General features: G+C 45.9%; 1 protein-coding gene across 4 annotated transcripts in view; it reads right to left on the reverse strand.

Annotated features, from left to right (window-relative positions):
• The window catches only part of MICAL2 (microtubule associated monooxygenase, calponin and LIM domain containing 2), a 118,644-nt gene that overhangs the window by 32,968 nt on the left and 69,893 nt on the right, over nt 1-15,783 (reverse strand). For 2 of the 4 annotated variants that reach the window (XM_069016601.1, XM_069016600.1), the window contains one exon: nt 15,427-15,526. In XM_069016601.1, the coding sequence (XP_068872702.1) occupies nt 15,427-15,526 (100 nt within the window). Of the gene's footprint in view, nt 1-11,103; nt 11,311-11,877; nt 15,527-15,783 lie in introns of those variants that run through there. The other 2 variants (XM_069016602.1, XM_069016603.1) reach the window with 2 other exon arrangements.

Consider the following 15,783-nt stretch of genomic DNA (forward strand, 5'->3'; position numbering starts at 1 on the left):
AATATTTCAACCCAACTTTCTCCTTAAAAAACGGTGCATTTTACATGCAAATCAGAGCAAGCAAACCCAAATAATAGTTTTCCAGCTCTTTCTGTAAATTCTGTACCCATGCTGGCAATAAGCACTGCCCAAAGTCACTTCAAGTGGCTGCTAAAGAAAGTCAGTTTTGCCATTTGCTTGCACCCTCAGCGTGTTCCCTTCCCACCCCACGCACTAACGCTTTCCCTGCCACGCTAACAGGAAAGAGGAGAAAACATGCTTATGACTAACAGACACACAGCTGGAGACCATCAAAACCACAGACAGACAGACAGACAGACTACCTACAGTGATTCCCAGACTACCTACAGTGATTCCCAGCATGGCTCCTGAACATGATCGCATTTCCAGTCAACCCATCCCTCTGCAATAGCTTGCTACACATCCAGTTTCCAATCACTAGGGACATGTAATAGTCAGAGCTGGTGAAGGACCTCAGGGCGTCATCCAGGACACCAGATGACAGTGATGGATGGCACCATTACCTCTCTGAAGAGGTAAATTTCTGTGCTTGCTTTTTTTCCATTGCATTCTTCTGGTTGTTTAAATTTCTTTTTGGCATCACAATCTCTCCCCTTCTTGAACTCTGCACCCACAAGCTGACCCTCTCAGGAATCTGTTGGACAGCCGAGTCCTTTCTGAGCAAGGTAAGTTTACATCCACAGTGATACCAACCAGGATGAAGATCAGCATCCTGCAGCAGCATCCCTGCCCATGGCAGGGGGGTTGGACCAGTCCTCTGCAGGTCCCTCCCCACCCGAACCAGTCCAGGATTTGAAAGCAAACCCACTCCTTACTAACATATTTTATCAGTATTTGTATTGTGACCTATAAATTGAATAAATTATGTTGCACTCAGCTCCACAAAAGCAGAGACTGGACCATCTTGGTGTTTTAGTGCGTGGGACACCCACATGAGCACATCAACACTGGCTCACACATTCTGCAGGGCACTTGGAAAGTTTAAAGTTAGTACTGCTGTCCCTCATCGCAGTGCTGTACCTTGGCTAACAGGCTCAGAAAGCAGAGATGTCCCAGATGCCCCCTCACCAGAGTTTTTGTGGGCTCTGAGGATGTTACACCATACAACTGGTCCCTCCTAAAAAGCAGTGGAGTTTCCAATCCCTGAGGACAACGGGGGTCCGGACCGAGTTCAGGGCAGCAGGGATGTGCTGCTGCTGCTGGCCTCGTGTAAGCACCGTGGGGGAAGAGTGTGGCCAATTCAAACAAAAAAAAGCCTGGAGCTCCACAGGCCTGGATCCCACCTGGCAATCATTACCTGCTCCCCCACAGCAATGCAAACACATCCAGCCGGCCACCACTGCGGCTCTGCTGCGGGCCAGCGCTGCCGCTCGTGTTTGAGCAGTACCAAAAAAGAGAAGTTATGTTCTGATACAAACAAAGTGTTCAGAAAGAAACCTGGGGCTTCTTTAAAGCTCTTATGTTGCACAGTTAGATAAGAAGGGCTATGGGAACTGATTTCTGCTGAATCAGCCCAAAGGCTGCGTACTTAGACAAAGGTGAGGCACACATTTATGTGCCTGAACTGATGTTAGGCTAAATTAGAAACAGGAGATTCAGAAAGTTCCAGCCTCGCAGCTCTCCCTGAATCCTGAACAGCCACCCATCCCTGCAGCACCAGCAAGGAACTCAGTGAGACGGCAGCACAGCAAGACTGAGCAGCAGGACCCTGATTTTCTGGAATCCTGCCTTCAGGGTGGAAACCAGGCTCTAAACCTCAGTGCCCTGATTCCCATCATACTGCAGGCTGAGACTGCTAGGACCTCAGGCTGCTACTACTTGAGTCCTTCCCTAAGTCTGTGCCTGGCTGTACTTGATGGCTCTTGAGTATCTCCAGCAAGGGAGACTCCACACCCTCTCTGGGCAACCTGTTCCTCTGCACAGCCGCTGCACAGTAGAGAAGTTCTTCCTCATGTTCAGGTGGAACTTCCTGTGCACCAATTTCAGCCCACTGCCTCTTGTCCCATTGCTCAGCATCACCAACAGAGCCTGGCTCTGCCCTCTTTTCACCCTCCCTTCAGATACTTATAGACTTTGATGAGGTCCCCTCTCAGCTATCTGTCCTCAAGGCCCAAATCTCTCAGCCTGTCCTCATAAGAGAGATGCTCCGGTGCCCTAATCACTTCCTCCCCAGGACAGGAGATTTTCTATTAGAAGAGACTGAGTCAGAGGAACTGAACTTTATAAAAAGTAAAAGCTAAAGAGGTGTCCCGTGTGCAGGATGGAAAAGGCACAGCCCTGTTTCCTGCCTGTGCACACTGGTGCCATGCCACTGACCTCTGCAGCACGGGCCGTTATCAGAGGAACCCCAGCCCTCAGGAAACAGTCCCTAAAATAGCATTTGCGTAAGGTCTGACTTCATTTCCATCGTGCTCACTTCACATTTCCTATTCCCTGTGCCTCAGCATGTTAAAGACTTCCAGCAGGGGATTTGCCTGCTCCACAGCACGGTTTGGACAGGAGTCCCCGCTAATCCTTTGCCAAAACACTCACTTTACCCACGGAAGGGGGTTGGAGGAGCACACACAAGCCATGGGAAGGCGTTAGCGCCGTGTCCCAGTCAGAGCAGGTCTGTCACACAAGCACGGCCGCAGGGACAGGCAGCACATGCCACGGGTGTCCCTCAGCAGCCAGGTAAAGGGAAACCTCCTGACAACGACTGACGCACGCTCTCTGGGTGCTGAAGTTCCCTGAGCCAGGCAAGGAGCCAATGTGCTAATTCCCAAATCCTGCCTGTGCTTTGGGGCTGTCCTGTGCAGGGCTGAGGGCAGCCCTTGGCTCTGCTTGGCCAGGAGCTGCAGGTCCTACAGCCACCACAACTTGGGGTGTTCCTGCTGCTTTTGGGTTTACACTTACACAGCTCCAGCTTGCTGTCCAAAGGGCTGATAGGATTAAGGGAATTCATGTTTTCCACTCCTTCAGCTGTTAACTTCCTCCTTACTCCACTGTCACCCACATATGATGATCCTTCTCATCCTGGTCTTTGACTGACTTGCAGTGAGAGCAAATAACATGGCTTTAGGCTTCGTGGGGTTTTTTTGTTTGTTTGTTTGGTGGTTGGGGTTTTAAATTTTTTTTAATGCAAGCAGTGAAGCTTAGCTGCCTTCAGCTACTTAAACAGCAGCAATACAGCCAGTGATTTGAACAGAACAATCACGTATTCATCTGGCCTTCCCACTCAAACACGATGAAAAATGTGGATAAAAACAACTTCTCCTTTGTCTGTATTTCAAAACTCACCTCATCCTCCTCACATGGGCAGAGAAACAACTGTTCCTTACAGGGCAAGGATTTAGCTAAACCCTGCGGGGACTGGGAAGTATTCCTAAGGCTTCAGCTTGCAGAGCTTGTATCTGGGTTGCTCTCACCCAGAGGTCAGGGCTGGTCAAAACTCACTGCAATCTATGGGCTTAGCCTAAGAGCCCCTGCAGACCCCAATGACAAACACAAACCCCTTCCCAGTAAAACATAGTTTTTCTCTGCATTAAGTGTCATGCCAACTGTTTTAATTCAATATTCTGCCAGCTCACCTTTGCATTTGAGACAGCAATGTCTGCACCAGGCCTCGAGTGAGTCAGAGATGCAGCAGTGAGGGACAAAGACAGTATGAAAGACCTTTCCCTTCATCTCTCAGGAGATGCTCTCCCTGCCTGAGCCCTTCAGGAAGCTCATGCTAACCAAAAGCAGGCAAATTCAGCACAGCTCCTCTGCTCCCTCAAAGTTCAGTGCAACCCCGATTCTCCCAATGACAGGCTTGCAAAATTCACATGCTTACACAGCAATAATCCACCATAGCCTAAAAAGCATTTTTGCCTTTTTTCTTCTTTAAATAACTTTCTGTAACAGCAACCTCAGTGGTCTGGATGCATTTCAGCATCCAGCAAGGCCTCCATGCAGCATCACTGTCCTGCAAAGGCTCTGTGTCCAAGGCAGGAACATGGCAGTGAAATCTTATGTCCTCACAGTGGGGAGAGCCAAAGTCATCCTAATGCCCAGAAACAGGAATGGAGAAATCTCCTGGGATGTGGGACTGGGGACTCTGGGATCTCAAGAGGTTTTGCTAATGCGTTGGTTTGCCTTTCTTCCTTGGGTATGAGGGCAGAGCTGACAGTCCAGCACAGCCATGGAGAGATCCTTCTTGTCTGTATTGTGCTGCCTGTTACAGACATGAGCTACATGAATATTCCTACAGCCTGAAAGCTTGCAATAATTTTGGAAGCAATTACTCACTCCTGGAGTGAGTTTAAGGCCGTTTACACCCGCGGATACACAGGGCAGGTCTCCCCCACGGCTCTCAGGCTGCTGTGCTGTTCTGGCTCAAGCCAAGCGGGAGAGGTGCAGCCATAGGGACCCCTCCCTGTGCCATGAACCCCTCCCCACACCGCAGGCTGCCACTGCCCGTCCCTGTCGGGGCCGAGGGAGCGTTTGCAGGGGGCACTGAGCTGCACAGACCCAAATCCAGGACTGATGCTGCCTCACGGTCTTGCACCAGCTCTCCTAGACTGCTCTGCCAAAAATCTCCAGCGCAGGTTTTTGAAAGCCCAAACCTCAGAGCTGTTCACTGCCCCTCCGTGACTAAAAAACTGCTAAACGCCGTCCACCAGCAGGCAAGCTCCCGCTGCTAATGTAAACCAGACAAATGCATCACCGCATCCCTCCTCCTGGTCCCAGAGGCTTTGCCATCGCACCAGCCCGGCTCAGGGACAGAGGGGTCCCCCGTCTCGCACACGCCGTGCCCATTCGGCTGCACAGAGGAGCACGGATCGGTGTCAGATCCTTGTCACGCCAGGCTTGGAGGCGCAATTGCAATGGGTTCTGCTTAGCTGATGAGAACACCGCGATCCCACGGGAGCCCCTGGCACGGGTCCCCTTCAGAAACGCGCCCAGAAGCAGCGTGCCACTGCAGCCGTGACAAAGGAGCAGCCCTTCCGAAGGGCTCAGCGCCCACCCACGCGGGGCTTCGCGGACGGCTCTGGCACCTTCTCTGGTTACCAATTGTAAGGCGCTGATCGCTCCAGCATCTGAGTGCCCCGACCCCCAGCGCCAAGGCCACCACCCAGAGGAGCAGGAGATGCTGTCCCTGCTGCGAGTCCCGCTTGACAGGGCAGCCTGGCTCCGTGCGGGCTCTGCTGCTGCTCCTAAGTCATCTGCCGAGCCAGCGTCGGGCAAAGCACACTGCTGTGACCTGGCAACGAGGTGACAAGGGCTTGGGACCCAGCCAGCTTTGGGCAGAGCCAAGCTCCTGCCGGGGCAGCTGGACCGGGTCAGGCGTTTCCTCCCCACCGCAGGCAAAGCGCGTGCCGCCCACAATGGCACAAAGCCTGGGCTCTGCCAAAAATCACTCCCCTCCCCACCAGGAGCGCCGTGCCAAGCGGCTCGGACACCAGCTGGCTCAGGGCAGCTGGCTTTGATCGGCTTTTCTCAGGAGCGGCTGCTCCCCACGTGCCTCTGTCCAGCATGGACAAAAATGGTCAAAGATGTTCCACTGAAAATCCCCAGCCAAGGCAGCTGCAGCCGTCTCCCCATTAAGCCAATGCTGCTGGGCCACAAACAGCCAGAAGTGTTCACATTTCTCCTCCCTCCTCCTCTATAGCTGGTTTTAAGTCATGTGAGGGGAATACATTTTTAAGGAAATCCCGTGGGATTTCTTGGCTAAAGTGAGTCAGACCAAATGGGAACTCCACATTAAGAAGAAAGGGGGAGCGAACCTCACCGAGTCAACCAAAGTATGAAAACTCACACAAACCCAGAGAACATCCCTGAAGGCAGGTGAAAAGCACAAACAGAGCCAGGAAACAACAAATTTAAAAATTATATCTACTTTTCTTCCTCGGGCCACAATACGCTCAGGGTACTGGTGGTCAGGAACAAAGTATTTGTGGGGAGGCTGGTCCTGAAAACAACTCCAAGAACTCCTGATCTGCCCAGGCTGGGGGTCCCCACACACCAAACCACAAGGTTTGGTGGCTGACCAGGTGGAGACCCCCTAGCAGGGCCCTCAGATGGGACAAGAAATTCTCTCTACCTGCTGCTGGCAGTGCAAGGGGACCCTGCCACAACTGCCCTGCCCCAAAAGCAGGCAGCTCCACCCCTGCCCCACAGCTATGGAAAAGCAAACAAGAAACGACCAATTCCTTGTGGGCCTTGTTTGGGGAATAGGGAGGAAAACTGAAACCTCCTGGAATCAGTTGTCCCAACCTGCAGTCGGAATGTGATGTTTTGACACCTCTGGCCCACCCTGAGGCCTGTGAAGCAGGAACAGTACAACAGTACTTACCCAAAACTGTCCCAGCCATTCAGGACTGGCACAAGGCTTTCTGGTCCTCAGGTGAAAGGCAGCACCAAAATCCAGAGTGCTGCTCTGGTCAGCGGGGTGTGGGTGCCTGGCACCCAGGGCTGGCACAGGGCTCACTTTCCCTGCTGTGCAGCTGGTCCCATCCAGCACAGTGCCCCCCATTAAAGACTCCAGCCTAACTTGCATCCTGCATTCCCGGCTGGCAGTCCCAAGGCTCTTGGCCAGCCACTAAACTGTGTCACCTCATAACTCATTCACAGGGTAAGTGGACTCTGCCTGGCCTTGTATGGAGCTGCTGACTAAGGCACTGACAGGAGTGGGCAGTTCTAAAGTGGAGTTACTCACACACGGGCAGCTCTGATGGTGAAAGCAAACACCAGCTGGCATCAAAACCCGGCATTAAGAAATTCAGTCACCAGACCACAAACTGATCCATAGCACACCCAGCCCACTTTGCTGCCTGACTTCTTACTGTGCAGTAAATCAAAAAAATAATCTGAGTCCAGCTTACAAAACAGCAGTGCTTTAGGAAAGCTGTGGAGACACAAGGAAGGTGTCCTAACACCAGAGCTGTGCAAGCCCAGCTGAAATGAACCCAGTGAGCTCAGGGGCGACACCCCGAGCAGAAGGCACTCCCCTGGGAAGCACAGCCCACGTGGGACTGGGACAGTGGGAATGGGGAAACACCTCCAGCTTGGTTAGACCTTGGTGTTGCTGAAATACAGGGCTCAGCAGCCCACACGAGTGAAACCCAACCTCAAACCTGTCAGAGCTTCAGCTGCATCCTGTAACCTGAGCTCAAAACATACAAGGCTGCATGGGAGCACTGCCTGTGTCAGAGCTGGAAACTGAAGCCATCCCGCTGAGGTATTCCACAGATCTACCTTAGGAGACTACAAGGCTTCCAGCAGCATTCCCAAACTGATGTCCTCTCCCAACTCTGACTTTTCATCTCACCTGAGATACCACCAGGCAGGTTTTTACCCTTAGAAAAGGATTCTTACAAAAGGTATGATAGCTGACATTTCACAGATTTCAGTTCTTGCCACATTTCCCCTTCTTTTTTTTCCTCATACTTGATCCACACTTCTAACAGAAGTAATTTCCACTTTATTGAGGCTAACACACAGCAAAGAATAAAGGGTACTGCTGCTCCCATTATCCATGGGGTGGCACTCAGCTTCCTGGGGCAGTGGGACCAGATCACCTGCCTGCCTTCCAACCACCAGTGCCTCACAAATGCTTTCCTGCACCCTCTTCTGCGTCCATGATCCAGGGATGAGCCCCCTCCTCCTGTCCCCACACCAGGAGACCATCTCCCCCCACTCTCCTGTGAGCCCACACCAGACCTACACAAGTTCTTCACCTACACAAGTTCTTCACCTACACAAGTTCTTCTCCATCACCTACTTCATGAACAGACACTTCTGAATTCTGGCACAAAATACAGCCAGGAATTTAAAGCTCTCAAAGCCAGAGAGAGCCCCCCCATGATTTTTTAATGCATGTGAGAGAACAGTGCACATTAGCGTGCTAATACAACTGAACAAAAATTAATAGAGATTAAAAAAAAGAAACTTAGAGAAAGCCTATTAGATATACTGAATAAGTATCTTTAGGAAGAATTGATTCTCAAGCAAAACCTGCTATGATAGCACACTACTTCTATTATTTTAGAGTAAATAAATATTTAATCAGAGCAATCTGTGTTAGTCTGGTATATTAAGGCACGCATTAATTATGAATTTGGAGTGCAGTGGCAACACTTTCAGTTTCCAGTGTCCGTCAAAATAGTATTTTTGGACCTAGATTCAAAGTACCAAATACCTTAAAACAAAGACATGAATGAATGAATGAATGAATGAATGAATACCTGCAGAACAAATGCTAAAAGAGCAAATTCAATACTATAGCAACACGGAAATTTCTTCATCATTTCACATTTCAACAAACCAGTTCAGAAATTCCATCCATTTCAAACAGGTTTGGAGCCCACCACCTGATGAGATTAAAGCCTCCCTTCTTTTTATGTGAGCATACTTCATGAAGGAAAGGAAAGAGACTTGGGGAAATATTTACATGACTAATATGTATACTTGCACCAGGCATTAATACATAATGTCTTCTGATCTTCAGTGACATGATCTTTCAGGCAAAAAAAATCAAGTCATCTGCAAACATGTCATGTCTTCGGAAACATAAATATTAATGAAGAATTTAGTGCATTTCAAAACTCGTTGTTTTGATTGGAATGTGAGGAATGAGTGAGCCAGAAGTGAATGAAAGCCAATCATAGTAACTAATTGCCATAATGCTGTGGAAAAATGCAGACCACAGTCTTTGCTTGAGGTTGGAAGACACATAGAAGCAACTTTCACTGGCATTTTACAGCTGTAGCAATTTAGAAGAAACTCAGAGGAACAGAAATTACTCTTCATGGTAGAGTTAATGAAAGGCTGGTGTTTGAATGTGAGCAATTTTAAGAAGTTCTGTCTATATTCTTCTATTCAAATCAAGTATGTTTAAAACCAGCAAGATCTTTTTAATTTTAAAGGCTTAGCATAATTATAATAAAGGTGGGTTACCTTTAGTGAATCCTGACATGTTTGAGTTTCATTAACAGACATCTGGGCAGTTAATGCTGCCTGGCTTTGAGAATGAAAGGTTAGCCTGGCTTTTCAAAAAAAGAAATTTAATAAAGAAAATAGGCACATCTCTGTACTTCAACCCAAATGACCCTCGTGGCAACAGACAAGCCGAGAACCCATTTGAAGCAGTGTGAAGAGGAGGAAGGACAGAGCAGCTCCTGAGCCTGCCAGTGTCACCTCTGCCGTTCTCATGCTGCAATGGCATCTGTACCACCAGGTCTTAGAGAGCACTAACTGTGCAAAGAGGCATTAGTGCCCTCTGCTCCAAACCCACGGGTTTTGGGCTCACCCTGCACCCAGCCCAAGGGCAGGGTGAGCCCAGAGGAGCAGCCTGTCTGCCTCTCAAGTAACTCCAGCAAAGGGACACAGCTTTGGGGGGCACTGCTGACAGCACATGGGGCTGGGAGCACCCCCAGCTTTGGAGAGAACTCCAGAGCAGAGCAATAGGAAGATCCAGCTCTCCTGCACACAGGGAGCTCTGCTCACACACCAAGATGAGGACAGCAGTGCTGAACCAGCTCGTTAAATTCACACAGAACTTAACCCACCAGGCTCTCCCTTCAGCAGCATTACCAGGAGCAAACCAGGGAATATGTGGTTTTATTGTGTAATAGTTCTGACCAGGAGCGAGGGAACTAACAAACTTCCTCCCCTTACTCTGATAATTTTGTCTGGTTTATTTCTTATCCATATGCTGTGTCCTGTCTTGTCCACTAGTGCATGGGTTGTTTACTGCAAGGTATATCCCTCTGCTGACAGGATTGTCTAGTGATGTGACTGCTTGGGGCCTTCTGCATCTCTATGAGAAATAAATCCAGACTCTAACATTACCCCAGTTCCAAGTCATTGTACTGATATTTTAGCAGGAATTAGTAAAACTTTATGAGAACAGCATGAACATCTGATGCCTCTCAACGCTCCAGTGCCAAACAAATCATCACCTTCTGCAGGCACAAAAAACTCTTCTGATGTTTCCCTGCCACTGCCTCTGCCTAAAACTGTAAATTGCGCAAAGAGTAAATTCAGTTTTACCCGAATTGCTTCATCCATTACAATTACAGAAGTGCCAAGTACTGTCCTCAGTGGTATTTGTTGCCCTGTGTTTTCATTATGAGTATCATCTCCCCCTTGGACAGTAAACTTTTTACTGAGCATGGTGGCTTTTCCTTTGGCAGGGAAGATGGAATAGTTCACTGAGAACATTTGTTCTTCTCTGGCAATGTTGTCTTAAGCAACAATTTAAAAAAATTCATTTCTGTCATTCAAACAACCCCAGTGAGGCTTAGTTTTAATTCATAAAAAAAAAAAAAACAAACACACAATCTTTCCATTAAGCTCTTGGGACTATTCTTACTGGGATTTGTTTTTTTCTTAAAATGCAAGGGAAGAGAATTGCAGAGTAAGCAAAAGAAAGAAAATGAAGGGGAGGAAGACCTAGGAAAGCTCTTTTGGAGAACCTGCTGTTTAAAAAGAATTCCACCATCAGCTTAAAATACAAAAATTAAAATTAAAAAAAAAAAATTAAAGCAAGGCAACTGTTAACAGGCAATAGGTCACCACGAGCTGCAGCTTCCAGAAGATACTGGGAATAGCACTCCAGAGCAAGTAGCAAAGGTAAAGATTTATCCTGGATTATTACCCACTTTTCCTGAACACAACATAAAATCCAAACACATTAACTTATTACCTTTATGACATATGTTAATATGTAAAATAATAGCATAAGGAAAGGTAGCTGAGGCCAAAGAGAAGAGGACAAGTGCTGTTTGTGTATGCAATACAAGCAACCCCCGTGCCCACCAACACCAGCTCATCATTCCCAGGAAGGGTAAATCCCAACACCAGGCACCTTGGATCTGCAGCGATGGGATAACTTGTCAGGGACCTTGATGTGTACCCTTCCAAAAGGGACACACATGCAATTACACCACCACAGTGAAACTCTCGGGCCTTGGGCTCAGGCCACCAGCAGGACAACACCACAGCATCCAGCACAGGAGGAATGTCCAAAACCAGCATGAAGTCACTGCTAAGTCTCTGTACCCAGGAAATTTTTATAAAAGGAAGAGATGAAACAAGGAGACTTATAAAGAACTACATTTATTTTTTGTTTACAGCAGATATCATAAATAAAGCTAAAACAATGTTCACTGTGTGCAAAATACAGAATTTCCATGTGAAAATTCAAATACAGAGTTAAAAACTATTTAATAAAAATATTCAGTTAAGATTATAAAGTAAAATGAAGACAGAAGATTTAGGAAGAGAAGGACAGAATCCTCACTGGGCGGAAGAGCAAGGAAGACTCTGCAACAGAGAGTAAAAAACACAGCAATAGGAAGTGGTTTGAAATGGCAGACCTTTATGTCATGATCTTCATATTAAAGCATGCAGAGCTTTCTAACAACACACTGCAGCCCTGAAATACACAGGGAGTCACATCCCAGCCATTTGTGCAGGAAGTGACATTTAAAATACAGAGAGATTTTGTGTGGGCCATCAAGTCATTTTAGGATAGCCACACAAATAAATATTCTTGGCTGAGTCATGTGAACATACAGACCAGCAAGATAAGGAGCACAGGGCTCTGACCCTGCTGCCTTCCACATTCCCTGCTGAGGTGTGTGAAATGGGGCAAATGGCAGAGGATGTTTGGCCCCTCCTAAAACTGCTCCTAAGATCAATTCCCAAAGGCCCTTCCCTTTGAAAGGGATCCTTGGCAGGGACAGTTGGGTTATGACAATGTCAGCCAGACCCTCAGTGCACTCGCTGGTCAGCCTGAGTCCTTGGTTCTTGCTGGGATTCATTTCCCCTTCTACACTGTCACCCTGTGACTATACAAACTGGAACTTATGTTAAAAATACATACAAAATAACCCCAGACACCAGAGTGCCAAATGAGACCTAGTTAATGAAACCACTCAAACCAAAACACTCTGCTTATAGAAACCTGGCATGCTGATATCTCAGCCTGAGAACCACATGCACTTTTAGGCCTGTCTACGATGTCACTTGGGGTGGCAGACTAGAATTTGCATTGTTTTGGCTACTTTTTCTACAGAACCTTTTTCTACCACACTTTTCCAGTAGGAAAGCAGGGAAGTGCTCAGACACTGCTTGCTCATTTTGTGTTTGAGTTTGATGGAAATAGGCGCTCATGTTAACCAGGAGAATCAGCTGGGTAATCACACCCTGACCTTCTTTTAAATCTTTCCTTCAGTCCTTTGAAAGAAATAAGGCTGTAGTAAGTTCTTTCAAGAAACCCTTTACTTGCCTAACTTACCTTAAAGGCACAGGGAAGCACACATGCACAGACACAGAGAGAAAAACATTCCCTACAAAGAGCACAGACGACACGTTTTCTAGAACTGTGGACTCAGCAACAGGTTAAATCATCATGCCAAAGCTCCATTAATATACCAGACACACAGATTGCTCCAACAGTTAAAAAACAACCCCAAAACACACAATGAAATGCTGTCAAACAACAGGGTTAGTCATGTAATTTTGGATCTGGAAAAAAAAAAGTCACCTGAGAGCAGAAAGGCTTCAGCCAGTGAGCGGGTGCAGCACCGGAATGTTGAATTGGACTAAAAGCAATGAGGGAGATTGCAGAGAAGACAGCAGGGAAGAAAACACAGAACTTCACTTGGTTATGTAGGAAAGCATCAGGAAGATTACATAGGTACAAAGAAGAACTGGCCAAATGAAACTGCTTTTTTCGTCACTCAATTATCAATGAGGACAAGTAGGTATGAATGTTACCAGCAGAACAGTAAGATGAAGAAGTAAAAAAATCAACCAATTGGAGTGATACCAATGAAATAACCCTCCCAACAGAATCACCAGCAAAATCCCAGTGGAATACGCATGGTAATTAAGATTCCTCAGGAAAACATTGTCATTATGCAAGTTCCTGAATTCTGTTGTGGAAATGTAGGGATTTTATGCCCCATTATATAAATACATATAAAACCAATATCGGATTTTAAAGTTTTTTTTTTAAATCTTATCTTTACACTTTCTACTAGTAAGATTCATTTGCTTTAAGTTCATTGGCCTGAGATTTCCAAGTTTCTTACTACATCACCATTTTCTCTAAGTTTACAATCATGCTCACTCTGCTGTAGTAAACAGCAGGAGAAAACTGTAGGAAAAAGCATTCCTAAACACTCTCCTACTGACAAACTGAAATCAAAACTGATGGCAGCCCAAATCTGAAAACTTTACCACTCAGCAGTTTGCTGTGTTGCAGGAGTAACATGGCAAATTGTACTGCAGATTGTCTCTTTTTTAGGGTGAAACTGTTACTATCATTAGCAAGTAATTAAAAATAACAGAGTGTTTCAAAGTCAGATTTTTTAAATGCTCTAAGAAAGGTACAGATACATTACATATATACAGATGCCCACCATGTTACTGTAATTATTGCTGTGTCCAGTCAATGTTGTAAAGTTTGGCTGAAATACATGTTTGAGCATTAATGGCAATTTATGTCAAAGGAATGCTACCTTATATCAAACAATTTTCTTCAAGCACTTTTTCAAGTTCTGTGCATAAAATGAACAATGTTTTTCTCCAAAATACATAACCACTCTAAAATGTGAAAAGCTCATCCTCATAGTTTAAAGAAAGTCAAACTATCTAGAAGAAAGATCCAGTTAGTCATTTATTTTAAACAGCAGACACATTTCCTTTTAATACCTAAGAGGCAAAACAATTCAAATCATCTTTTCCCACACTATATTAAAACAAAACAAAACACCAAACCCCAAGACCTGCCAGCCCATAAGCAGCACAGTCATTTGGGACCACTGGATGGTGATCCTCAATTTTGGTACTAACTGAATGCAACAGTATTTCCCATTGTTTATGCCACATTCTTTTGGCTACAAATAAATGCTACAGGTGCTTTTCATTTTAGGCTACACATATTGCCATGTTTAAGTATTTACCCATTTCCTGGTAAACTTCTGAATATATATAATACTTGAAAGGCAGGGAGCATGCTTACCTCGCTGGCTAACTAGGCTGAAGTAATCAGAATTGGGATGTCACTGTGTCCTTGCTGTTTAACAGATTAAGGCAGACCACCTGATTAAGGTAGCCCTTGTTGAGGGACGTCTGAAAGAATTTACTTATCTGCTGCTCCAGATAACAGAATTTCACCTTTCTGCCACTAACATTGAAATGAATTACCCAAGTAAGAAGTTATCTCCTAAGAATACATTTATAGGCTTTTGATGTTTGTTCTAAACTTGTCTCTTTAAAAAATTCCAAAAGACACGGGGGGAAGTGCCTGCACAGAGGCACAAGAGGAGTAACTTCAGATACAGAGGAGTGCTCCATAAATTGGTATTCCTTGTATAAGCCAAGGGAGTCTTGACTTGAAGAGTGTCTGGTCCACCTCTTTCTACCAGTTCCTTTGACTTAAAATTTCAATCAACTAACATTTGCTCTTCAAATTTATTTAAAAACCTTAAATAAATTAGTGGAACAGATAACACCCACCATTAACAAAAGATATCTATCACATGTAAAGCAATGCAAAAGGCATGACTAGGAGCAATGTGAATTATGTACATGATTTTTTAAAAAACATATTCATGCATGTTATAAACCTCATAACCCAGAGGAAAGATGAAAGCAAGGAAAAAAAAGAGCTGCGCGCCATACTCGGGTTTCAAAACCCAGTCATTTGTCAGAAATACTCCCTGAAAGAACATATATTCTTTCTTGGTCTAACTGAAAAAAAGAAAAAAAAAGCTGGGGACAGGAGGCAGGGAGAAAAATGGTTTCAAAACATACCATCTTCCCCAATGGTCTGATCACAGAATAAAACGGGGGGGGAAATAATCTACAAAACATCCTTCATCTGTCTCCATGTTCTGGAAATGTGTCTGGACACTGTCCTTCATGCTCTAACATACAGTACATTTTATGTTGTAAATTTCGATTGTACCTCATTTCCATCAGAAGGGATCCACCATTCAATGAAGTCATGCATGAAATTGCATGAAAAGCAAAAACAAATCCCTCCAAACCAAAAAAAAAAAAAAAAACCCCTCAGGAAAACAGCCAGGCTGTTAATGTTGAAAATTTGAAAGGCACAACCGAGCAGGACACGTAGAAGGATTCAAACCCTACAGAATCTTTTCACCCCTTCAAGCACATTTTCAAGTGATAGCTCTGCTTCCCGGTACATGTGAGTGAGTACCTCTAGGAGAGCACAGAGGAGTGGCACACCAAGGCTCAGGAGTTCGTACAGGTAGGTATAGTTATATGCATTGTCCCTGAAATGGAGGTGGGTAGCGTGCAGGAAACCATGCATCCAGTTAGACAGGCGTCTGGGAATGTCAAGCAGATCCCTTGTCACCCGCAGGGGCCAGCTTAGCGCGCCCCTAAAGAAGGAAGTCAGGATACCTGGGGACCTGGCCTCTGGACTGCTAGCAGTGGACAAAGTGCTTTCTGTGGTGATCTCTGTGGGTTTGGCTTCCACTTTCTTCCATGCTTCTATCGCCTCCTTATAAAGAGCATTAAAAAAATAAAGAGTGTTAGATATGCTTTTAAAGTATGTAAGTCCAGTTTCTGCTACTGTCTTCAACTCTTTATAGACATTTTCATTTCCAGTTGCTCTTAAGTTCAACTTTACTTTGCATAGGAAAAGCTAAATTCCGTTGAGAACCAGATTACAAACACCCCAAACTCACAGAACCAGGAGGTTTGTATTTTAGCACTGGTTTTACTGCACATTAGGCAGAAAACATCCACACAGACATG

This window comes from Aphelocoma coerulescens, chromosome 5 (assembly GCF_041296385.1).
Source record: "Aphelocoma coerulescens isolate FSJ_1873_10779 chromosome 5, UR_Acoe_1.0, whole genome shotgun sequence".
NCBI classification, from domain to species: Eukaryota; Metazoa; Chordata; class Aves; order Passeriformes; family Corvidae; genus Aphelocoma; species Aphelocoma coerulescens.